General features: G+C 40.4%; 1 protein-coding gene across 1 annotated transcript in view; it reads right to left on the bottom strand.

Moving 5' to 3' along the window:
• The window catches only part of ALK (ALK receptor tyrosine kinase), a 330,970-nt gene that overhangs the window by 55,201 nt on the left and 250,104 nt on the right, over positions 1-25,665 (bottom strand). The window contains exons 7-9 of the mRNA XM_074897345.1: positions 17,963-18,094; positions 16,355-16,455; positions 5,594-5,763 (exon numbers count right to left, since the gene is read on the bottom strand). Of these exons, the coding sequence (XP_074753446.1) occupies positions 5,594-5,763; positions 16,355-16,455; positions 17,963-18,094 (403 nt within the window). The remainder of the gene's footprint in view (positions 1-5,593; positions 5,764-16,354; positions 16,456-17,962; positions 18,095-25,665) is intronic.

Here is a 25,665-nt window from a genome sequence, read left to right as displayed (position 1 = left end):
GTTACAAATGATGCATTGTTAGTTCACTTCACAAAGGAATACTTACTATTTGGGATAAAAGACATACTTAGGTGGAATGAGATTATTTGGAGAAATATAAGCATGTTAACCAAACCCAGTTACAGTGACAGAATTGCCGTGCAGGAAGTTACTTAATAGGTAGTAATAAAGGTTGAGATTCAAAGGTGTTATTAAAGGCAACCATGCAGAATATATACACGTACAAAATCTGTCACAGGTACTCTGCACACACTGTCACCAAAACCCCCTTTTTCAGATGAACAGAACAGCCATCAGCAAAACAACCCTATTTTGGAAGGAGAATGGTAGCAGACAGAGTTAATGCTACAGAGCAGAAGAGCAATACAGGCATTAAAGTCTCACTCTGTTTTTAACAAAGTAATGTGGGACCACGTCAGAGCACTACAGTCTAGGCTTGTTAGATGGGTATAAGAAGAAAGAAAAAAGAGATCTGGGTGTAAATGCGACCAATTAATATATATGTGGTAATGTGTAGGGATACATATGTTGAGCTTGCATGGGCAGTCGCTGTTTCTTCATAGCAGGATGGGAAGAAAGTTCAGGAATAACAGGAAACAAACAGGCCTCTGAGTACAAAATGTTGCCAAGAACTCTCCTTTCCTTTTTCTTCTTTGATGGGAAACCTGACGCCCAGAGACATTTTAGAAAGAAAATCTGAAAGGAGTGTGAGAGAGAGACAGAACAATGCAAAAAGAAATTACTAGACAAGAAGCCACAACTGGTAGAAATACAGCAGAGTGGTATGACTATGAGACAACTTCTTTTTACTGCTCTTTTTACTGCAGCAGTGAGTGAGAGGATCCCCAGCTGCTTTGGCTGCCACCGAGATCAGAGCTGCTGAAGGAGCCAGACAGAACAAAGGTTCTCACTCCCGAGGTCTGAAAGGGAATCCCACTTTGATAGCAGACAAAAAACTGATGATCACCAGTCTAGTTCATAATAATCCAGCAAGTCAGCAAGACTGGAATAGGTAAATAAACCAGTTTAAATAAAAAAAGTACAATCATCTGGACCTGAATTTTGACTTGTTGCAACAGAATATCACCTTCTGAGGTAACTTAAATCTGTAGACTTTTTTGCTTTCTTCCTCAGGAAAGTCACATCCATACCTAGGCTTCCAAGTAAGCCACATTTTTCTCTTTCAACATGATAAAATTCCTCAGTCCATGTTCAGGTGAAAGTCATCAGCAAGAAAATAATTTTGAAGCTGAGCACAATGGTACCGTAAGAAAATTGGTTTTATTTTCTGAATGTGTTGCCCTGTTAAAAGGACACAGGGCCTAGTCTTGCTATCAGTGACAAGGCAAATGGTGCTGCTACTTATGACTGAAAATTTAGGTCCTAGGGACCTCAAGTAAACTCAAGTAAACTCCTCTCACTCCTCCTTCCTGCTCACTACCACTTAAGACTGTCTACAAATTTAGACTTTCTAATGTAAAAAAAATAAACTTATGAAGACAGGAAGCCAAGGAAACATTCCTAACCACTAGACACATTTACATTCCTTTTATATTTCCATACAACCTTCCTCTATCAGAAGGCTGTACAGATTGCTATTAATACTTGCCATTTTTACCAGGTTCCTCTCACAGAAGTTAGAATGAAATCTTTAAAGAAAAGGACAGGTTTAGTAGAGAATATAGACCTTAAAAGACCAGAGCTGGTCTGCTCTGGCCTGGCTCATGTGGAGTCTACTTCCAGGCGACTCCAGCCACGTGGTAGGTGAACCCACAGAACATTTAGTCTACATGGGACTCCAAACAGCTGGCCTCAGCTTCACCAAGGGAGCAGAAATCAAGAGAATTAGAATTTGTTTCTTAAAGCATTATTTTCCCAGACAGGCTTTAGCCTTAGAGCTAATCCTTTTCCACCTTCTACACTGCATAGCAAAACCTAGGCGGGCTGGTGATAATAAGCATCAGCCTACAGTAAGCTCCAGTGAATCACTTTGTTACACATGCTTGTGTTTTATCTATGTGATATACCTTGACCATACTGTTAAGCTAACAGAATGTCTAATTATTTGCTACATAAATCACTCATCTTCAATTACATCAGGTTTCTGCTTGCTCTTGCTGTCACATTCCCATGACTATATCACTATTAAAATTTAAATTCACATTTACTTACTAACTAAAAAAAATGTATAAAAAAGAGTAAGCCCCAACTACCAACTAGAACAGAGCTTTCAAGACTGTTTCGTACTTGCATTTCTGTGAAGTTAAAAAAGAACAATCCTCCACAGGCTCATCACTTCTCATTGGAAAACAAATAGTAATTTTCCATCAAATGAAACAATTTTACAATAATGCAGTTCTCTACACTGCTCCCAACCCAAATATTTTAGCACTGCATTAATGTGTAAACTTCAGTAAGTAAAAATGACCGATTCTCTGTCTTTCACTAATGTGTGCAGACATCTGATTTTCAGATAACATATCCTTCAGGGAGGGGTAGATGGCTTCATGGGGGCCAGACAAAGCACAGCAAGGATTCTTAGTTCATGTTGTGTGTATTTAAGTGGCAAGTAAAAATACAGCACCTCTGGAGACTTCGCCTTTTGCTTCTGGTAGGCACAATCTGTTCATCCAAAGTTCAAGGAACTCCTGCCCACAGCTGGCTTCTATAATTGTAGCTGCTTTGATGGCATATCCTTCACCAAACCTATTTGGAACTATTTCTTTCCAGAAGGGGTTGTTGGGTGTTGGAATGGGCTGCCCGGGGAAGTGGTGGAGTCCCCGTCCCTGGAGGTGTTTAAGAGCTGGGTTGACATAGCACTGAGGGATCTGGTGTAGTTGGGAACTGTCAGTGTGAGGTGAATGGTTGGACCGGATGATCTTCAAGGTCTTTTCCAACCCAGATGATTCTGTGATCCTGTGGAGCCCTTTGCCCTTCCTCCCTCCCACACAGAAGATACTGAGCATTTGGAATTGGGTTACAGCTCTGTTAACCCCCACACCACGTGCGCTGACTCTCAAGAATGTTTTGCCCACACTTTTCAGAACAAGGAAGGATAGCTAACTTTGGGAAGATGTAAAAAGCTGGGACTTCAGCCTCTTTTAAGTCCACACAGAAAAAGTAAGACCTCACAAATGGTGAAATTGCAATTGGATGTCTTCCTAAGGATCAAATGGGAGGAAAGAAGACAATCTTCTCCTCATCGTATTCCTGGAAATTAAGGATGTGTCCAGGGTTGCCCAAGCTAACGCAGTGCTAGAAATCTAACATCCCTCAGTCCTTATTTAGCTTCTTTGTCATACTCCTCCCTACTTTCTGTTCCTGCCAAATCACCTGAAATGTTCTAGCTGGGATTTTCTGCCAAATTGTCGTTTTCCCCAACAGTCTGAGGGATATCAAACATTTAAGAAATGTCTGTTTCTAAAGATAGAGCTGATCTAATTTCTTGGAAGTCTTCCTAATGATTCTTTGAAGTGCTATAAGCTAAACATGGAAATTATGGCTAAGCAGCTTCTGAACAAGCATGCTTTTGAGCAGTTTTAGAGCATATTATCTTTTTATTAATAACACTTTCCATTCAGCCTCCCAATCACAATGGAATGAGCTTTACATTTTGTGTGGAACTGGTACACTGGTGTGCTTTATTCAAGAGCTTTACTTCTGTGAGGTGATTTAAAGTTTCAGCTCCTCCTGTAGGAATATCTGCAATATGCTCCTTCTAACACAGACCCTCACAGCTACTGACACAGGAACCAGTTAGAAAAAAGACAGACACAGGAAGCTTTCAGCAGCACCAGCATTGCATTCACATCAATTAAATATTTCTTACAGTTCAATAAAACTGTCATTTATCTCCATAGTGTGTATATATATATATATATACAGACACACACTGCAGTCTCCCCACTACCATTTCAGTGTACACTTCCACAGAGTTGCTTCCTAATTTGTACATCAGTTCAGATTTCCTAAGAAACTGGTTTGAAATGGTGAGAAAGACACCTGCAGTACTTCCAAATCTCACAGCAGATTTCTTCCCTCCCGGGAAGGACTGGTTTAAACTAAGTCAATCTTGGAAAAAAAAACTCATTAAAACAGTACACCTTATGTGAATAAATAAGGACAAAAACTTTACAAGAGACCAAAACTCCCAAGTTTTCCTTGCTTATGTCTTAACCTCCAACAAACTCCCGTCCCTCAGTGAACCCAGCTGTCTTCTTCTGTAACTAATGGGGAAGCAAGGGTGTCAGCACCTTATACATAATAGTCAGCACCGTGTTATCAGCTTGAATCTGTGATTCCACATGAACCACTGCCAGCCTGGCTCCTAAGATCAAGGTATTCTCTGCCTGACTCTGCAACCAGAGAGAATTTAAAGGAAAGCAATAGTATAAGAATACAGAATAATTCAGGTACAAAATATTCCCCTGGCAACATTCGAAAGCAAATCACACAAATAATAATGGCAAAATATACCATTCTTCAAAGGAAACACAGCTGAAGGGAATGAGGCAACCAGGTATTTTTACAAATGGTGTTTCAGCAGTGACTGCACAATAAGCCTAATGCTGACATTTTCAAAATCTTTGACGCACACATATTAATTATACATTCAGGACCGAAGCGTTGGCAGTGTCCTTGTTGTATTTGCAGCCTACATGCATCCCCAAGAGCCAGCAAGACAAAAGACATATTCATACAATGTTTGTTCAAACTTCTTATGAGGCAAACTATCCCTTAATGAAATCCATTATTTCTGGGGCACAGATTTCCAAAAAGACAAAGGACACCAGTGCTCATGACACAGATTGTAGATGCATCTTACAGCCTAAGGGCCAGGGCAGCAGGAGGTGAAGTACAGTCTGTGTCTTCTCTATAAACAGTGTAAGCCAGAGCACACATAAAAAGTAAACAATGAACAAGAGTGTTCCATTAAAGCTGACTTGTAAGAAACAGCTAAAACAACACTCTTCAAATAAGCATATGCTACCAGATTAAGCATATGCTACCAGATAAACCTTTTATGCTTAAAGCCAGAATACAGTCATAACCGAGACAGTCCTTTATTAAGCTGCACCTCCTGCTACAGTGAACACAAAGGTGTTCAGATGCATCCTTGTCTCATTTTGCACAGGCTCTTCTCCCATCTCTTTCATCCTCAGATCTAGACACACCGAACACTGGGGGCTCTGATACCCAGAAAAAAAAATCAGCTATGGAGCTCACATCCAACTCTAGCAAACCACATAAGAAGATCAAACATGCTACATAAAGCAGTATGTGAGGAGAATGATTATTTTCGGTCAATGAAATGGAAACACAGAAATTTAAGCACCCTGCTGTAGACTACCCATTGACCCAGTGACCATTGTGAACCAGGACCATCACTCAGGAGTTCTAAAACTCACTGCTTTGCTCTGACTACTCAGTTACTCTCATTCTCCACCTCTAACAGAAGATATCTCCTGGGGTCAAAGTGCTTCCTCTCCTCGAGGGAACAACTTCCAGGAGCGATGCTGGCCATTTTCAGGGCCAGGTAACTAGTGATGAAATGACTGATCACCACGCAGAAGAATGATGAGGAGACTCATACCTATCCAGTATATCTGGGAGAGGTAAGATCATCCACTGCCATATTCCCAGACCTTCACTGTTATCTGAATGCCAGAATGTCCGGCTCTGCTCCTTTCCTGTCTTGTTCTCGATCAGCACCAGGGATACATTTCCCAGCAAGACACCACGGATGAGCCACGACATTCGCAGCTAGAAGAAAGAGAACATATAAGATTAAACATCACAAACATTAGCCAACAATTAGCCAATTCCCAACTCTTCTTTAATTTCTTTGTTTTCTAATCACAAAAAAGTCTATTCTCTCTCCCTTATGCTCATGTAAACCATTTAGAAAACTCCACAGATCTGGAAACTTCTAATACTTAGTACATACTATAAAATAGTGGAACTACTGGCTTTTATTTTTGGTGAAATTAAGTCCAAAACATCTCCATTTTAGTTTTCACATATGTATCTGTAATTTTAAAGGCATAAGTTAATACCTCTGTTATCTGCAGTACAAAGATCACACTCCCATAAGATGCCACCTAAGAGATTCAAGTTAGGACTAACAACTTTTTCAGCAATAAACTTTTATATTCTGGCAGCAGCAAAAACACAGGGAGAATAGCTGCAATAAGCGGGCATCACTAGTAATCACATCCTTATCCCCCAGATACTCCGCAAAAATCAGTTTTTCCTTATCTCTTCCCAAGCTTCTACAGATTTTCCAATTAAAGTTCAGTAATATTTAGTTTTTTTTATTAATTAAAATACCTTAGGGAACCAATTTTCTAACATTTTTGTTACATTTAATGTAATTGAGCCCATTTCTATGCATTTATCCCTGTATATAAAATTATTTAATGTAGTTTTTCAATTTTATGACTTTTGCTCCCTCATTGTATGAAAAGAAAAACAATCCCTTCCACATCAGGCTACTGTCGAAATCCATGTTATATGAATATATTATTCTAATTTTCTTGAGAAGAAGAGCTAGCTCTTTGTTGATAAAAAGCATAAATAAAACACACATATATATTGCATGCAGCAGTTGGATCTCATCTCAATAACCCATAGAGGTGAGAATGATGAAGGAATGAGTTTGTTAAAGCTACATTAATGATGGATTTTCTGGACACAAGAAAGTGTTCAGCATAGTATCTAGCATCCATGCATGTTAAAAAAATAGCGCTCTGGTTTTTAACAGTTCAAAGCCAACACCTAAGTCAGGAGGCTAGGAATTAAATTTACATTTTACACAGGAATACCTGATAACATTACTTACTTTCTTTCTTTGATGGCACAGAATATTCATATCCATTTCTCAGCATAAAATGCAACTGCTAGATTTTGCTTGCTGTTCCTACCTCACGGTGTAACTCCGTCCTAGCAGCCAAGTCAGATTTAGGGGTCAAAAGGATAGCAGTGTTGCTATTATTCCTAGCTCACAATTTCAGGGTGGGTGGAACAAAATTCTGGATACCCATTTATATTAATTATCAGTACTGAATTTAGGTAAGCCATGAAGTTCACCTGCCTGTTTCTAAAGTTACAAAGACAGCAGTGATTTTGACTAAACTGCAACACTATGACAGAGACCAAAAAATGTATATGTGGTTCTTTTCTCTTTCCAGTCCAAAAATCACTGCACTTGCTTGGAATCACTCCTGGGTCTGTTGTACTGCTAGCGCATATGACACAAGCACTGATAAGACATACAAACTGATATGCAAGTATGGGTCCCTGAATCTATTTTGTTACATTAGTTTGACCAAACATTCAAGACTGATGTGTAAGGTTTTGAGTGGTTCATAAACCATCAAACCACCGCAGAGGCCTTCCAGATCGCAGCACTTCTGGAGACAAGCCACTGCTCAAGTCTGACTACCAGCTCACTCTCACCTCAAGTTTGGGAAAGGACTTGTGGAGCCCCACGTTTGTTTCCGTAATGTCAGACAGTGGAAACCATAGGATGAATTATGAGGATTTTCACCTTGCAGACTGTGAGAGACGACTTGTAACTCCCCAAAACTAATCTAAGTCACTTATCTCCCTCGTCTGAGCGGGACGTGACACAGACACCAGAGAGAAAAAGCAGAGGAAAGCAGGAATGCCAGGAACTGCTTCAGATATGACACAAAGCGATGGTCAGGGAGGCAGCTGAGAAGGGCTGAGTTCATACCCACAGAACCAACACTGATGGAGAAGGCTGCTGACAAATGTATATGGTATAGGAGGCTGATGTCTTCATACTTGACATTTGCATGGCTACTCCTAACTCTTAGTTGCATTCATAGTCTTAATGTCAGGTCACAATCAAGATGAAATAGCTGGGGCATTTTATATTTTCAAGTTCCTATGAAGTAAGGCTATTGAAATTACAGTGAAAATTGCTCTCCATTAAATATTGTTGGAATACCGTTCAGACCCACTTAAGTAATGTCCCTTAGAAAACTGATGAGGACTAAACTTTTTTTTTTTAAAATAACTTTGGAATGCCAGTGGACATTTAAAGCATGCACCTGTAGCAGGGAAATCAACTCCTCTTACTGAGAGTCCATATGTGAAGCACTTTTAGGACCCTAACACCAACTCTACTGTAAAGCACCATATGAAATTTCTAATACAGGTAAGTTGGGGCAATTTCACTGTGCCATTTTGACAGTTCAAAATTTGAGAAGTAAATCCCTGAAGCTCCTACTATGCAGAGGCTTTCAGACCTCTGTCTCTTCTGGAGACCTGCCAGACAGTAAGAGGCAACATCTATATGGTCCGAAGTGAGAAAAGAGCAAGCCTTTAATAGCTATTAACGTAACACTAGAGCAAAAGCTGAAGCAATTGATGAATTGGAATGGATGCCTTTGCACACATGTCAGCTGTTTGAAGGAAAGACGTAGTTGGCATTAGATGTGGGAGATCAGATCGTTGGCAAAGTGCAATATGCAGACTCTAATGAACTGGCTCTGAGTGAATCGACTGGCACTGTGTCCAAATGGGCATTTTTGGCTGTGATTTCCATGGTTTCTAAGCTTCACAGCAGGGCAGTCCAGGTCTTTTCACACCTGCTGAAGTGAACCAGAGCAGATGATGAGCTGGATACCATAGTAAAGACTTCCGAATGGGGCTGGCATTCATTCTACAGAATACGGCATCAATGATGGCAGATGGTACTACATACACGATGCATCCTGTAAGTGGTGCAATGGCACATTTGGAAAAATCTGTATCTGGGCAGTTGGTGGCATACCCCTAACATTATATATCAAACATCTCCCTCTGTGTTAAACCAGCAGCAAAATATTCCGAAGCTAGAAAAACCACTGAGAAATTAATTAAGCATTGCAGGTAGACATTGGCTCAATGGCACCTCGCTTTCCAGCTTTAGAACCCACCATAGCTGGTGATTAGCTGTTCGTATGCAAACCCACTGACTCAGTAAATTAAATGCTCTAAATTGATTTGGGGAAAATTAAAGGGAGAGAGAGCCCATGGTAAACACACAGCATATTGAGGCAAAACTTGGGTCAGATGGCCACATGCACTGTACTGCAAACACCATCTGGAACAATGTCTTCTGAGAATCCCTCAGAGTTTGTGGAATTTCTGAACCGACAAACAGGAGACTCAATTAATCCAAGAAAGAACACAAAACTAATCCTTATCAACATCAACAGGGCTTGGCAGGTTTAAAAGAGAGGTGAAGAAAAACAAGGAGGGTAGATTTTCAAGCACAAGCTGCATAATTTCAAGACCACCTGAGAACTGAGACTTGCATTTTAGTTCCTTATGCACAAAAGAAATAAAATGCTGGGAACCTTCTGTGTAGAAGATTGGACCTGCTTACACCTGTGAGTCTACTTTAATGAACGGAAATAATCCATTATGAACTGATGCTTAGATGTCTGAGTGATCAAAAAAAAAAAAAAAAAAGTCTTCAGTAGCACTCCAGAGAGTTGCTGTGTCTTTTTCCTCCCTTTCTGAGTGGCAGTGCCCTGACTATTAGCATTATGGTGGTATCTGGCAGGAAAAGCTAGTTGTCCATCTTCAGTACAAGTAACCAAAGAAAGGGGGAAAAGATGAATCTTCTTCAAACAGGACTTGGAGTAAGGAAAGAACCTACACACATCCTGATCTCAAGGAACTACAGCAGTTGAATCCCACTGGTGGCAATCTTGCTACCTACACCCCAACTCTACACCACAGGTTTACATCTTGTGAGATAGCATATGGCTCTCATGCCCCCAGTCCCTGTCCCCATCTATAATACTTGCTCAAAGGAATTGTTCAAAATTTTCCTGACCAGGAACGGCAGATTCTTGAAATACAGAAATTTACTTTGTGAAAAAACATAACTCTCATCTTGGGTCTTTTTCACTGGACAGGAAACAGTAGAAGTTGTTTTCAGATGTGAATGCACTGACCCAGTAAACGTAAGTAAGGCATTGAAGAAGCTTTGAAAACACCTCAGTGTTGAATAGAAACTGAAACTGCAAGTTGGAATATGGCTTATATGGAATTATAAAATAGCTACAGACACCTTTCCCAAGTCTCAGTAAGTTTTGTACATGAATATGAACTATGTTTGAGGCATGAAGTCTATCATACTGGCAATATTGTTTTTCTTACCAGAAATGAGAAATGGTTGCACACAACAGTACAAGCAAAGACACCTATCTGGACTGCTCAGCACTTTAGACTTGGACTCCTGTGAATACAAGAGATGACCAAAAGGTCTGGGTCCCATTTTTTGGCCAGATCAACAACTGTGCAAGGTCAACCTCTTGTAGTCTGCTGACACTTCTGCTTTTGCTTAGGACACAGATGTGCAAGCAAAAGCCTTATGTAAATGATAAAATGAATCTCAATTGATCTGATTATATAGCTTTTTACCTAGGCAGGCAAGAGAAGCTTGTGTTTTATATGAACACATTCTCATGCTGTTTTTTTTCACATTATTTTTTTACTTATGTTTACTTTTATAAAATCAAGAACCTAACAAAAGCACCTTCATTTCAAGAAACAAACAAACATAAAAATAAAGACAACAACAAAAGAGAAAGAAAGGGAAGGCATTTATAATTTTGCTGCCAGAGTACTGTGGAGTTATCAGGCCTTCAAGAAAATTCAGATATTATAGATCCTCTAATCCAATGACACAGAAGGCAGGTGGCAAAGGAAGCAAGAAAACATAAAGACAGGTAACAGTGAATAAGCTGTATAGATTTTAAAAACAACACTTTAAAATAAAGAAAGTAAGCTAGCAACATTCTGCAAAATAAAGCACATAAAAGGCTGCGCTAGAGGCATATCTGTGTTGCATTTTTCATGCTCATAAATGTTCTGAGTCAATGTTATTACCATGTACCCTTCTAAGTTATTCAAAACTCAAGGAATAGAGGAGAAAGGGGCATGCTCTGCAGGTATCAGCATGGCACTCGGATTGCACTCAAGGAATGATTTATATTATTGATTTACGTGCTTAAAAAACCCCAACGCTTTTGCATAGGAAGGAGAACTGAATTAATAACCACAGAGGATGAAAACATCTTTATAACTATAAACCTGAATGAGAAGGCAAACTTCAACTATATTGTTTTACATCAACATATTATATTTATTTTCTAGAGAGAGTATGTTTACATTCAAAAAGTAATTTCAGGCTTAAAAGAAGCCTGGATCATTTAGGACTTACTTACATAACGTAATGGTGCCTTTCAAGAAATAGCTAGTTGAAATGTCAAAATAGCATCAGAAAAAGATTTTAATTATTTTAAACACAGCCAAAGGCACAAAACTCTTTTACTATCATAGGAATCTGTATCCATTGTTTTTCAGTACAGCTATACCTTTTAAAATGTTTGACCCGGGATCTAACAGAAAAATGAAATAATCTGGCTCCCAGTCACAATGTAGTCCCTCTTGCAAAGAGTCACCTTTTGTGGAGATGCAAGCAATAGCATTTAAGGCTAATTTCAAGTTCAGCATCATGCAGTCAACACCACCTCTGTTGTTATTCTCCTCCTCTATTATAGCCTAGACCAAAACTGCTTGCATGGCTTTTACTTCTCAGATATGGCACGAAGGTCTATCACAGATTCCCTTGTGCTGAGCAAAGCACAGCCTTTCTAAAAATCAGTGTCCAGACTGTTCATGTTTCTACAGTGACTTTCAAACAGAAGTAACAGTCATAATCCACCACAAAATGAAATGTCACAGGATAGATATAACCACTGCTGCCCAGGCAGGTACACACTGTACCAAACCCTCACAGAATGCAATAGTCCTGGACCTGGTCTTACATCTTTTTATGATAGAAGCCCAAACACTTGGGCTCTGTCTCTTGTGATCTACAGGCACCACAGTACTTTCAAAGCCTGAGGATGCAGACGGCAGGAAGCATCTCTGAAAAATGGAATGAAAAGCAAGTCAATATACGTGACTCTGCACTTCTACAGCAACAATGCTGGGACTGAGGGAGATGGGATTGCCTTGTTGTCCAGATGTGGGGAGCCAGAACTGGGTCTCCAGCTTCCACATGAAGGTGAGCTCCCTGGACACCTGCAACACTCTTGTGTCAGCTCTGTGACATCTTTACAAAGTACTGAGAAGTAGGTGGTCATTACAGTCTGGAAGCTGTGCACACCTAGGGGCTATCAACTGTGACAAAGCAATTTAGTTTTGCCATGGGTGATGTCTGAGACGATAGCACTTCCCCTGGACTTTAATTGCAATGTGGTTTCTCAGATGTCCAGACAGCAGCACAGCTTCTAATGACATGTATATGGATTTCTTCTAACCACCCCAGGATCTTCTTTGCCCTGTTGGCCTTGTGCAAGCCAACTGATTCCCACTAAGAGGAGGGGAATCACAGTGTGAGGAGAAGGGGCGAATATTGCTCAAGCTCTGTAAATTCTGCCTTTAAATCAGGCCACTGTTTGGATTAATTCTTCACACTTTTTGTGCGTTACTACGCTCAATTACACGTGGTTTGTTTCCAATGAACTTTTACATGTGGGTTAAAAGATTTTCACTCTTGATTACTGTGACTCAGTTTGGTTCCTGAAGCATTCCCTGAGCTTTTTGTTGCATCTCCCCTTCCTGGCTACTTCGGGGTAATGGAGCATCTCTTCATAGACTACGTGTACCACTTTCTGCATTCCCCCAAGATTTAGTAGAAGTGCCACAGTTTCCGTCTTCCATATAAATCAGGTTTTAAACACACAGTTAATGGGGTCAATAGACAAAGGGCTCTACTGAATGTGCAACATGAAAAACATAACAAAGACTGTCTGGACTGCAAACAAGATAGATTCTCTGAAGACAGTACACCCTAGCCAAGATTTAATAAAACAACAAAAAGAAAGAGAAAAACTAACTGAACCAAGAACAAAGGGCAGCATCACAAACTAACCGCTCTGACCTGCCAAAAGCACTGAAGAACAAAGAAAATGAAAATATAAAGCTGCTCAACACAAACAGGACCAAAGTGCAATACAAAGCTATACACAAAGTGCAAAGCATATTAGGGCCAATCCCAAACATGCGTGGGAAAGTAGAGGCTGTGTTTATTATGGCATCTCCTGCATTCATTTTTACTCTTCTCTTTTGATGCATGTGTGGGGCAGTACAGAGTAGGTCAGGCTAATTTTTCCCTTTCTGAGTTAATGAGGAGCCTCCCACAGGGAGTGAATACTAGGGGGGCGCAGGCTGCAAGCAGCCCAGCATGCTCCTGATGACTGACCTCAGGCTGGAGAGAGCACAGAGATGGAGGGTCGTGCTTGTCCTGAACTTAGTGGCAATACATATGCCAAAGATCATCCAGGCTCTGAAGTCTCCATGTGCTAGCGTCAGCACTGCTGCAAACAGCTGCCCAGAACCTCAGCAGGACAGCTGTTTGGAGCAGGTCACCCCACAAGACTCCTGGGCGTTAGCAGTCATTTTCTCAGACTGTTCAGTCATCACCACTGCCAGTCTATCACAGTGGAAGATTAAACAGCCAGGCTGAGGGAGAAAAAACAAGCCTGAAGCATTAGCAAACTCTTTGTGGCTGGCACCCACTGTGGACTGCTTGACTGTTTCCTTATCAGCATTGAGTCCTGGTTCCATGGACATTCTGGCCAAACCCCAGAATTCTCCAGCCTGGTAAACAGCACTGCAGCAGGTAATGCTGCTCATGCTGAGGCTGAAGTAATTAATTCCTATGAACACCTCAGGCTAAAAGGCAGGATGTCAGCATTTGCTATGGTGGGTGTAATTGTCTAACATGACTGGATAAAATAAAAGCAAATTAAGGGATAAGGGGAGAAAACAGTGGCTTCAGTAAACAGTGGGTCTAGTAGTGCCCCAGAGCTTCCACGTAGCAGGGAGAGAAGAGAGGGGAGTCAAGATCAGCAAACTGGGGACGTCTGCTGGCCTCTTTGTCACTCTCAGGGCTTGCAGCATATGGCCTCTGATAAAGTCCCATGCCCAGAGCAGGGGTAAGGCTCCACTCCCCCAGGAGAGGTGAGCAACCTGAGTAGGTGGGGCAGCACACTCAGTGTCATCCCCAGTTCAGCTGAGCTGGGCATGTTGATATAGGGGTAGACATGGCATACAAGGAGAAGGAAGGATGTTAAATGACAAGCTTAAGGACAGCCTCCATCATTAATATATATTGCTGCAGGATGTGAAACTGAGCCGAATTTCTCTGGGGTGCTGGAACCAGCTGTCAGAACAAGCCACTCTGTAAGTGAACAAGCAAGGAGAGCAAGCAGATAACTAAAGGATCACGTGAGCTGGATCAAATACAAGAGGGAGGACAGGTTTATGGCTTGCTCTGACTGTGGAAGAATAAATGGCTCTAATTCGCACACACTTGCTGAGGTCCCTTTGCCACATGAATCATGAGTGAGTTTTGTCAGTGGGATTTCAGTTGCCAGAGAATCTGTCCTGGTTGTGACATGCCAGGTGGAGCTGTCAGCAGTGACAGGTAGAAGAAAACTCATCTTTTAGTGCCTGAACTTGAGCCAGTTCAATCAGGAAGTGATTGAGGGTGAATAAATACAGGACAGCATTATGGTATTTTCACAACCTGTTTTCTGACTATAATTTCACTATAAGGAAGTTTGTTGGCACCTCCTGGAGGAATAAGTGCATGGGGGGGGGGGGGGGAATATCTCCTTTCTCCTCTGTGTTGTGCTGAAAAGTGGAATTAAATTATTCTGCTCACAGACAGATTGTTCCAGTAAAATAGAATTTGAAGCCACCAGGGGCTCATTGAGAAAAGAAGCTTTTACACTATATGAAAAGGCAAGAGACAAAACCCTTGCCAAACTCCTTCACTCTTTATTACTGACAGCTGCAATGCTGGATGCGTCCGGATGCCTTTTAAGTGCCAAGGGGAGTGACGGAGGTGGGATGGCATGTGAGCAGATGAAATACATGGCAGCTTCTCCCCCAGCGGCAAGTTTAATTATTTGCACCGTTGTATACACAAGAAAAAATATACACATATTGGGAAATCATTCACTCCGATTCCTGTGTCAGGTGGATTATGAAAAACACTCGCTCTTGCTGGTCTATGGCAGAACAAGGTCTTAAAATATTCAAAACCTGCACACACCTTTATGACAAAAGGGAGGAAAAACAAGGTAGAATGTATTTCCTAAAGAAGGAGGACATGAGTATGTCAAGAAAGCAAAAGCAGATGCACTTTGTTGTATGAACTGAGATTTCTAACAGAAGTGAACCAAACCAAACTTCAAGCCCAAGAAACACATTCTTCTACGTACTTGCATTTCAGAGGACCTTCTAATGCATCCCTTCTTGTCCTTTCTGCATTTTAAGATCACTGGAACAGGGAGAGTCTGATTCTTTTGTCTGTTCAGCGCTCAACCAAACCAACAAAACCAACTCAACAAAAGCCAAACTGTGCTTGTTACGATCAAATCCCTCTGCTCCAGGATCCAGGAGCTTATGTGACATTTCAGGGAGACCATTCAAGATGTGAAATGGTCTAAGTCACTAGCCATGGTTCAGAGTCATAAGTCATAAATAAATCCTATCACTGACAATATAATCTGTGAAGCTATAGACTAGAGTAAAAAGATGCAGACAGGTCATCTTTCTGTAAGCTGCAGTTTAAAGGTTAAGTACAACTGGTTCAGAAATGACAACCATGTGCAGGGTTGCCTGGCAAGCCTTTAATATACTTGCTTAAGTTGATGTCTTATGACTGTCAATAGCCTTTGTGCTTGAATACGAACTTGGTTCCATTCTACATGAATTTATCTCTCCTGCTGCTAACTTCAGGACTCCTGTGAACAAGGCCTACACGAGGATTGCTAGGTTTGAAGTGCAGCATGATGAAGACCTGCCAGCGCAAATCCCAGCTGTGCTACAGAAAGCATGCATTGTATTTTCTGAGCAGCTCAGGGACAGTCCTGAAGCCTGTTCTTTTTTAGATCTTGCAAATACAATGTTTGTTCATGCAGTAAGCTGCTTCCTTCTGTTTACGTAATGCTGGCTGCCCTACCCTTACAGCACATACACCTCATTATGAAGATTGTTATACATCATGTGAGGCCATACAATGAGGACAGGATATGCCAGGCTTTTCAGATGACATTTTGTGGTATTTCAAGCAGATAACCATGTCCTTCCCCTGCATACAGGGGCATTAAATAATTATATTTTATAGATGAGCCATCACAGAATGCGGTTGCTGTGTTACTGACCTAGTGTCTATATTTGAAAACCAGAGTCAGACACACAAAAAAGCTCTGTAAATTGCAAAAAAAAAGAAAACATTACGACTTGCCTCACAGGGGGAGTTCCTCAAAGGAGCTGGAAATGCAGTGCTGGTCATGACAGTGTTTGCTACTGCTGGTGTTTTGCTGGTGTTAAGGAGGAGTGCACAACCTGGATAAAAGCAGGAAGAAGGTCAAACTGCAGCACTCACCTTCTGGTTTCAGGGTTTGCGACAACACCTCAGAACCCATGTTAGCTGGCTCCTTCTACAGCAGAATGCCAGAGAGCAAAAAGCTTTTTTATTTTATTAGCGATGCAGCTTCACTTACCCAACAAACATACTCGGGAAACACATTTAAGGAGTCTGTCTAACTCCCCCCTACAGCTATCTTCTGTTGCTCCGTGACTTCAGATTCATTCTTCTTTCAAGGCTGAATAACAACATGTATCTTTTATGAACAAAAAGTAACTTGGAAAAGAATATTTATCCTGTCCAAAACTGAAACAAAATACAGCTATGGCAAAATACCACCAGGGTAATATTAATGCAGCTGGAGGCCTCCTTGCTCCTTTAATCATTTGTTGTAACAAGAGGAACAAGGGCAGTAGTAACACTAGGGTTTTTCCTTGGCAGCTCTGCATGAAAACGTGTGTATTTGCACTGTTTCAGCTCTGCCCTCCAGCCCAGGAGGGTACCACTACTTGTTACCACTACCAAATACCCACTTATTTGGGCTTTCATTGAAACTGCCACTACAGCATAGACAAATCACGAATCAGCAGCACTTGCCAGGTCCCCACAGTACCCTCTTTCTAGCTCTTTGCCTTCATATTTACCTATGCTTCCATCACTTTGGGGCCTGTAATACTGTGGGCTAAACCATCAGACGGCATAAATCAAAACAGCTGCACTGTAGCCTATACCAGTTCACACAGAAGTAGAGAATCTTACTCTTCGTATTTAACTCTGGATATAACTTTCTAAAGCAATGCTGGGATTATACACTATTAACTCTGTGTTATCACTGTCTCTCTTTAGATTGTCTGTGCCTCAGCAATAAATGCCTCCAATGATTTACATTATTGTATTAGGAAAAAAGCTTATCCTGGCAGGTAGTCTGTTTGCCAAAACTCAACCAGCAGTCGTTCAGTGCCCAAAGTATAAACCTTCAGTGGTTTGTACAAGGATTAGAAATTAACTACTGGGAGTTGGGTAGGGGAACCGAGTATACAGTAATTATACATAGAAGTGGAACCCAAGGGACAATGGAACAAAGAGAAGGAAAATTAGGATGAGAGCAGGGGAAAAAAAGAAGCAGTACAGAGAAACAGAGGAAGTAAATAGGAAAATCAGAAAGAAAAAAAGAGATGAGTATGGAGGAGGGTCATGCAGACGAACACTTGGTGTGAAGTTGTTTAGAAAGGGTCAAGATTTGTATTTGGTGTCAGTTGTGGAGACCTGAGCTACCACTCTGTACCCTCAAGACAGGAAGTGAGCAGGATAGTCTTTTGCTCAAAGCACTTAGGGTAGAAAGATGACTTTTGTTTCACTGGAGGCTGAATATGTAAGTACACAGGAAAACATGCCTTGTGTTTTATTCCCTTTCCCCACCATTTGTGTATCTTTTTTTTGATCACTGCTGTTCCTTCTCTGCACTTACTATTTACTCTCACACACCTTCTGTTGAAGGAAAACGGTTGTGCTCTGGGCTTCCAATCCGCCATGGAGAAGGATGGGATGCAGAGGAGCCCTGCATCCAGCCGCAGTTCCCTTCTTCAAACGAACAGTAAAAGCCAGAGGGAAGCTTTTCTGCAAGAGGGAAAGAAACAGACACATACAGAAGAATCCAGGTGAGCTGAGGAGGAGACTCCTGGGCACACAGAGAAGCTGCAATGACTATTCTGACCTGGTTTGCCTCGGGCATGCGGGCACCTCCACAGCTACTCGGTCCTTTTGTGTGGAGGCATGCGCATGCCTAACCATGGGGAAAGTGGTGGCAAGGAAAACTCCCAGACTGTGGCTAAGTGACTCCCCACACTGTGACAGACCCGAGTGAGAGGACACATCTCAGTGTACACTATGAGGCCTCCTAAATACCCGGTGTCTACAGCTCCACAGGTATAAACCCTCTCAGTGTTGCATCTTGGAGATAACTTCCTAATCACTGCTTCTGCAGCCCCACAGAAGGAAATCTCAGAGAGAGATTAAGTTCCTAACATGATTCCCCTCCCTTACAGTCTAGGTCTAGTCAGCCTAGCTCAGCAACATGACCTCTTCTCTCTGGGAGCACTGATGCAGTCTTCAGTAATCTGAATCCTTTTGTGCCGCAGTTTTTGCACCTGTGAATCTGTTTGGTGCGAAGAATGGATGAAAAGAGGGTAGTTTATTTTAAACCATACTTTCAGGCTTTGAAGCCCACTCATTCTGTCACAGGCTTAGGATTTCAGGCAAGTTTCCAGCTCCAAACAATAGATACACTCGCTTTTTGCCTTTAAATTAACTAGTTTTAAAGTAATAGTCATCTCATTCAAAGCAGAAGGTAACTTCACGCCTTCCATCTCCTTCTCTACCTACATTGCAAGTTCTTCTTACAAAGCGTGCAAAGTACCACTCCTTTTGCCCCGAGCCATGCACTTATATTGCCATTAGGTGAACATTGTCTACTTGGCCATGAATCACCCATTTTCTTCAAAACTCACGAAATATTTTTTCCCGTCATCCTCAATGAATCCTTACTGCCTCCTCCCTAATTTCTACTGTTGTCTAGTTCTACTTTTGCAATTCTCCTCTTCAACATGAGGCCAGATTCTGTAGTTATTAAGTAACATCAGCAGAAAACATAAAATGCCATGTAAAATCACTACCACTATAACATGATTTTCACTTTTAGTGAGTCCACAATAATCCTTAATACAGATTCTGCACCCAGGGTGCAGCTGACAACTCTGCCAGGTACCAGAAGGCTTCTCAGTAATAAAAGGGCACAACCTGGGGTTTATAGGGAAAAAGGTAGAGCACAAAGCCAGCCTGGGTGAAGGAGGTGCCCTTTTAATATAGAGTTATGTTAGGCATTAAAGATGCCAGAAGTAAAGAGGAGCAAGTAGTCATTTTATCCTGCTATATAGACTAACCAGTCCTTGGGGCTGGCAGTACAAATCCCCTGAACACACTTGCTCAGTGGGGGTGGCCCTTCTTCCAATAAACTAGAAAAACTGCTGTGACAAACAGATGTACCTGTAAAAGGAATGATGATATTCCTGACTTCTCACGATTTTTACACCATTGTGTACTCAAATGTGTATTAAAAACCAGTTTAGCCCATATTTGTTTTCTACTTCCCTGTTCCCCTAAACTTTTCCAAAAAATAAAAGGAAAATGAAACAAGAAATCTGTTTAAAATTGCAAGATAAAACAAAAATTTCATGTGCAAACACATTATAAAACCACATATCCAGGAAATTATTTTTTTCCTTTCAGCTGCTTTTAAAAATTAGAATAAAAATATCTTCACTTACAAAATGTAGGATAGACTACAAACGCCTAAAGCAAGAGAATCTGCTGGTCAGGTGATACCAGCAATTTCATTAGCTTCTCTATGAGAAGAGGAGGCTCCTGAACTGAGATTTTGTTGTGATTATTAAAATTTTTTCCCTCTGGAATTTTCTATCTATAAAGTGGCTGTCAGCCACTGAGGGACCAGTATTCATACTCCAGATCATTCAAAATGTTTAAATATCAGCAGAATCCCCTGGCTGAGACTGCAGGCCAATTAAACACCTGCTCACAGGGCCTCAGCTTTGACTCACACACCTCAAAAGGCAATTCATTGTCAGTGGCAGATGCACCTGCTCCTTGGTCCACCCTGAGAAAACAGCTGGGGGACACCACAGCTGCAGCACCTAGGCCAGAAATATTTGATTTTCTAGGAGCCTGAATCACAACTCACTTCACAGAGGAAACTGAAACAAATCTTACATCTGTGACTTTTAGTAGAGCCAAATTTGAACCTGGAACCTGACATGGAGGTTAGCGCCATGTTTTACTGTTATTTTCTGCAAGCACCCAAATCTGTTATGAAAATATCAAAACCTAGACCAGAGTTAAGGCTTTTTCAAGCTTTTCCCTTTAAAAATCTTTGAATTCATTCAGCCTGGTCTTTAAATATGAAGCTGTTAAGCAGAGAAGTGCTTTCCTTGTGTTTTACCCCTCTACATAACTTGATTATATTTCATTGCGCAGCCCGAGGCTGGGATCCAAAGAAAATGACAAATTATAATGTGTCCTGAATTTCTACTGAAACAGCTTGGCTCAGTGTCCAACTGAATTCATTTCATGGCCATACGCTATCTAGGATGATGTAAACAAGTCAGAGCAGCAGGAGGAGTCATCTAAGTAGCAATCCCTGCCTGGAGGCCAGAAAAAGCTCACTGCTGATGAACAAGTAAGGGCATAAATAAGAAGCTATTACTGTCCCAGAAAATTCCATTCCTCCTCCACAAATTAATTTTTTATGAATTTTCAGATGTCCCATGTACTGGATGCATTTTCTCTGCTGCTCTTTCTTACTTTGAATACATACAGCACCTACAATTTCACATACTGCTACTCCACAAACACCTCTCTGGCTAACACTTCTCTTGTTGACATCTACTTTTCAATTTTCTGGATGTTCATAATTCAAACTCACATTAGCACAGACACTGCACTGATGAGGGAAAGCTAATCTGACTTTATTGGAAAATCAAGTAAATGAGGAGGCAGGAGTTATGCCTATTGAAACCTGCCATGTTGAATATTATCATTAGTGACAGAAATCTGAAAAGAATTAGACCTTAGTAAGATGAAGATACAGCTTGTGGATATGGGACGGAGAATAGAGAAATCCAGTGAGATTGGAGCACTGTGAAAACATAGGAGTCTCTGCTTTTATTTGAGTGATGAAGTAGAGAAAAGCTGTAGGGTGTTAAACTTGTTCCTAAGCAAATATTTTCAAGCCTTCATAATGAATTACCTTTCAAGCAAAAACTAAGTAAGTTTAAGTTTTATTTTGTTTAACTCAGATTCTTCTTTTAATAGCATGAAAAATTAGCAACTGGAATAATTTATGAAGCAGATGGAGCAGGATTTTGATTCAAATCTAGGTGTAAATCAACCAGATACTACAGTTTAAACTTTGGGGTGAAATTCCAGACCCATACTATAAAGGACACAAGTATAAAAGACTACTCCGTTATGTATGGACCTTTATCAAATTTAGGAGGAAATCTCAGAAGCCAAGTAGATCAGCTACTCAAACAGTTTAAAGAAGCACATGAATCTTAAACATGAGTTTGTTTCAATGGCTGTCTCTATGATAGCAAAGTTGGTCAGCCAAATTCTATCAGAAATGAAGCATAAAAAAGGAAAATACTTCTCATCAGTCAACAAAGAGTTATCCTTTAATTCCAGAAGGCTTTGCTGAGCTCAGAACTGCTAAAGGTTAGAATTTGTTGCTAGAAGTACAGCTTTTGATCAAGAAAGAAGCAAAAGGATTAGTGTATGCAAGACAGGAACCTTAAGAGAGCACAGCGTGGCAACAGGTTGCTACTTCATCATTTTGCTTGCAGGGAGACTCTGCTGGGCTCTATCTATCACTAGGATATAAATTAATCCAGTGGTTTCTTCATGCATTTTTGGCTGGAAAGTAAACTGGCCCCTGAAGAATTAATTATCTATGCTTTTTTGGTCACTTGCTCATGTTATCACAAATTCAAACTTTATAGGTTCCTATTCTAGCTGCCATCTGGTCTTTTGACAGATGTGTGCATGCACTCCTCCAACCACACAGCCCAGCCTGAGTCACTCCTTTCATGAATCAGATGCTAGCCCTCCTTAGCTCACCTGGCAATGTGTTTAACATCCTTAAATATCCAATGAGGCAAAGAGCGAAAATTACCCTATAACCAAGTGGTTATGAGATTTATTTGAAAGATGGAGGACATTACTTTCAATCCCTATCCCAGATAAAATTTATAAAATGGAGAAGAGCAACCCCAGGAGAGACTTGAGTAACCATTTTCTTCTGAAGTAGACCAGAACTTCAGACCACAGTCTTGGAAACTGCATGGAAATAGGAAATACGCATTCAAATTCACTTAGGCGGAAGAAAGAATCAGTCCTGGGTTTGTCATATCCTGAGTGAATCCTCTAAGTTCTGGGTCTCTAGATAATAAATATACTATCACCACCTCCATTCTTTTTAATATATATATATTTTTTTTAATATAGACATTACTTCCCTAACACACTGTGATGGATTAACCAATATTTTCCCAGGCTGAAATATTTTGGTGAATTTGAGATGGAAAGTTAAATAATTTTTGACTAGCCAAAAGTATACGCACTTTTTTTTCAGTAAAATTTTTATTTTTCCCAGACTTTCTGCCCTGCAACATAAGATTACTGAACCAAAATCCAAGATATTGTTAACTAAAAAGAGAATTGTAAAACTACTGAAACAAATTTTCCCCTTCTGTAAAGCAGAGCTCTGTCAGTCTGTACTGATGCATAATTTGAATGTTCATCTTTGTCTTGTACCATACCAGGTATATTACATATATGATTACTACAATAAGAGGAAGTATGGGTTTTTTTTGCAGTAAGTTATAATTCATAAATGAAATTACTAGTAAAGACATAAGACTACCACTATGTGAAGTCTTAATGTTTGTCTGCAAAGTATGCTTCTGCAAAGTAATTTCCAGTGTGGCACTTCCATCAGTCTGTTAAATCTGTATGTCTGATCTGAAATCAACACAGTTTGGCATCTAATTCCACATCCGCCTCTTTGAAGCTGTCTTTTGCTCTTGAAAGAATATTTGATTATGACTTGAACAGCAACATGCTTTTCTCTAGTGGTCATCCCTCTCTGATTTTACACTCTCTACACAGACTAATTGGTTGCATGCAGAACAAGCACCATGACATTTCATTGGCCATTAATAAGTAAAGAGATGTTAACAAACAGCAGGCTTGAGGGAGATTTTTTTCAGCTAAGAAAGGAACAAAAATCAAATGAATAGGAAGAAAAAATTAAAAATCAGTACCTGCACAGCTGAAAGACTGTGAAAGGAAAAAAGCCCCAATATCTTCTTGAAGCTCAAAGATAGAACCCTTTGGTTAATGGTAATTTTAAAAGCTCTCGTCTCAGTTTTGAGCACGGCTATACCCTTTTCTGACAACTCTTTTGTATAAGCAGAAGCATTTGGGAAACCCCTTTCTCTGCTTTATATATCTGAATCACTTTTTGTCACGCTGATGAAAACATCTGTGTTGTTCCGGAGTAAAATGACAGCTCAAATGCTGAAAGATGACATATGTTTTGTGTTAGGCTGCCATGCAGATGTAACTGACATCTAAAACATAAGATCATTTCTCTGGTCTGTGTAAGAAGTTTTATGCCAACAATATTCAACACAGTAAAGAGGCAAAAGCAGAGAAATCAGCTATAGAACTGAGCAGGCTTGTAAGTGGATAAGCAGACGTACCCACAACCCGAGCTCTTGGTAAGGCAAGCCAGTCTTTTTTGTTGCTTTGTTGGAAGATGGTGCTTTTTGGGCCTTTTGGCTGAGAGGAAGAACTTCTATTCCCAGTGCCTGTGATTGAACACAAGCTGTGTGGTCTTCTCCTGAAGCTAGAAAGTGACGCTGCTAAACAGGCGGTAAGTATCTTTTGCTTTTTTAGATTTTCTCATTTACATTCTCAGTACATTCTTTGCTGACACAACTGTAGGTGCTACACTGCTTCATGCAAATAGCTACAGATGAATGCTGCATGGAGGGGGGAAAAGGCAAACAAACCAACCCCTGTGGAAAACGTATGAGAGAGGGATTCATCACATAACCAACTGGCTCACCACGGGATACAGGGTGGCAGCTAAGGGCAAAAGCAGTGCCAGCCTCCTGATATCTGGTATTTAGTGATATTTAGATATAGAGATATATATGTGGTATTTAGTCTTGCACCCATGAGTGGTACAACCCCACCTTGTGAGCTCTGGTGTTCCCACTGGTATAGACAGGATTACCCTCGCAAGGCAGAGCCATTTATAGCAGACAGACACAACTGTATCTGGACATATACTTGATGGTAAATAATACTTCCAATTAAATGAAAATGGATTCAAGATACTGATTATTATAATTTAATAGATTTTTTTTAAATTAAAGTATAGAACACAATAGAAATACCATTATAAGGTTTTAGGGCTTTGTTTTAAAGCTCTTTAGGGAAATAGTAGGTTTCAATACTACTAATATGCAGCATTATTGATTCTAAGGAGCTGCAAGTCCACAGTGATGACACTGTTCCTATGAAAGTGAATCTAATGTTCTCTGAGTGTGTGTTATTAATTAATATAATTTCAAATAGTAACAACGTCTAACATGATGGAACATGATGGAAAAGCATATAATTTCAAGCTTTTAGCTAGTTTACTAGATGATCCCCGGTCAAACCACTGTTCTCCACTCCAATAAAACGTGTTACTTTATTTCTTTGTTACAGCAAAGAACTGGAATTTGCTAGAAGTTTTGTGTCACCTTATGTTAAATTTATGCTAGAAACAGCAAAGGACCGTTAGTCTAGACATGACCTACATCAACACAGCTTGTTTGAATGACCTAACCCAAATTCTCCCCTGCTTTAGCTGTCACATAAGAAAGCTAAACTGAAAATAATTGTTTCTTCTATTCCAAAGGCTTTTGTGGTACTGGTATTTTGGTCAAGGAACACACTTTTTGCATACCGAATCAATGCAGCTCTGTTGATCAAAGTCCATAAGCTAGATCATCTGTGACACATACAATTTAAATTGGTAAATGATGAACTCTCAACAATAATTTTTCTTGGTGTATTTGCTCTGTGGATAACCATATGGCTGACAATCCACCACTCCTAACTATGTGTAGACTGGCAAAGGGAAAGATGCTGGAGGTAGAACATGTAGCCATATAGAAAAAGAGATACGGCATCTTCAAGAAGGTCCTAAAGTATCTAGGTTATGCAGTACAATTACAAAGTATTCAGGCACAGCAAGTTTCCAGAAAACTCAGGCTGCTATCTGTCTTCTGCTGTATTTTATTAGACTACTGACTGCTGAAGAGAGGATAGAAAACAAGAGGAATTACAAAGACACAGGAATTGGTCAAATACAAGCTACTGGCTCTACTCATTTTTCATCTTAGAAGGTTTCTCCTTCCTCTCCCTTCTGCCACATGCTGTGCTACATTTTGATTAAAGGCTCTAACAAACTACACATTTCATAATTCTGTAAGGCATCTAGCTATTCAGGCTATACTTTCTTTGCATTTTTGATCAGGACTTCGGAAGAGATGAAGCAC

This window comes from Athene noctua, chromosome 1 (genome assembly GCF_965140245.1).
Source record: "Athene noctua chromosome 1, bAthNoc1.hap1.1, whole genome shotgun sequence".
NCBI lineage: Eukaryota > Metazoa > Chordata > Aves > Strigiformes > Strigidae > Athene > Athene noctua.
Note: the sequence above shows the minus strand (reverse complement) of the source record. Positions and strands in the feature narration are given on the sequence as shown.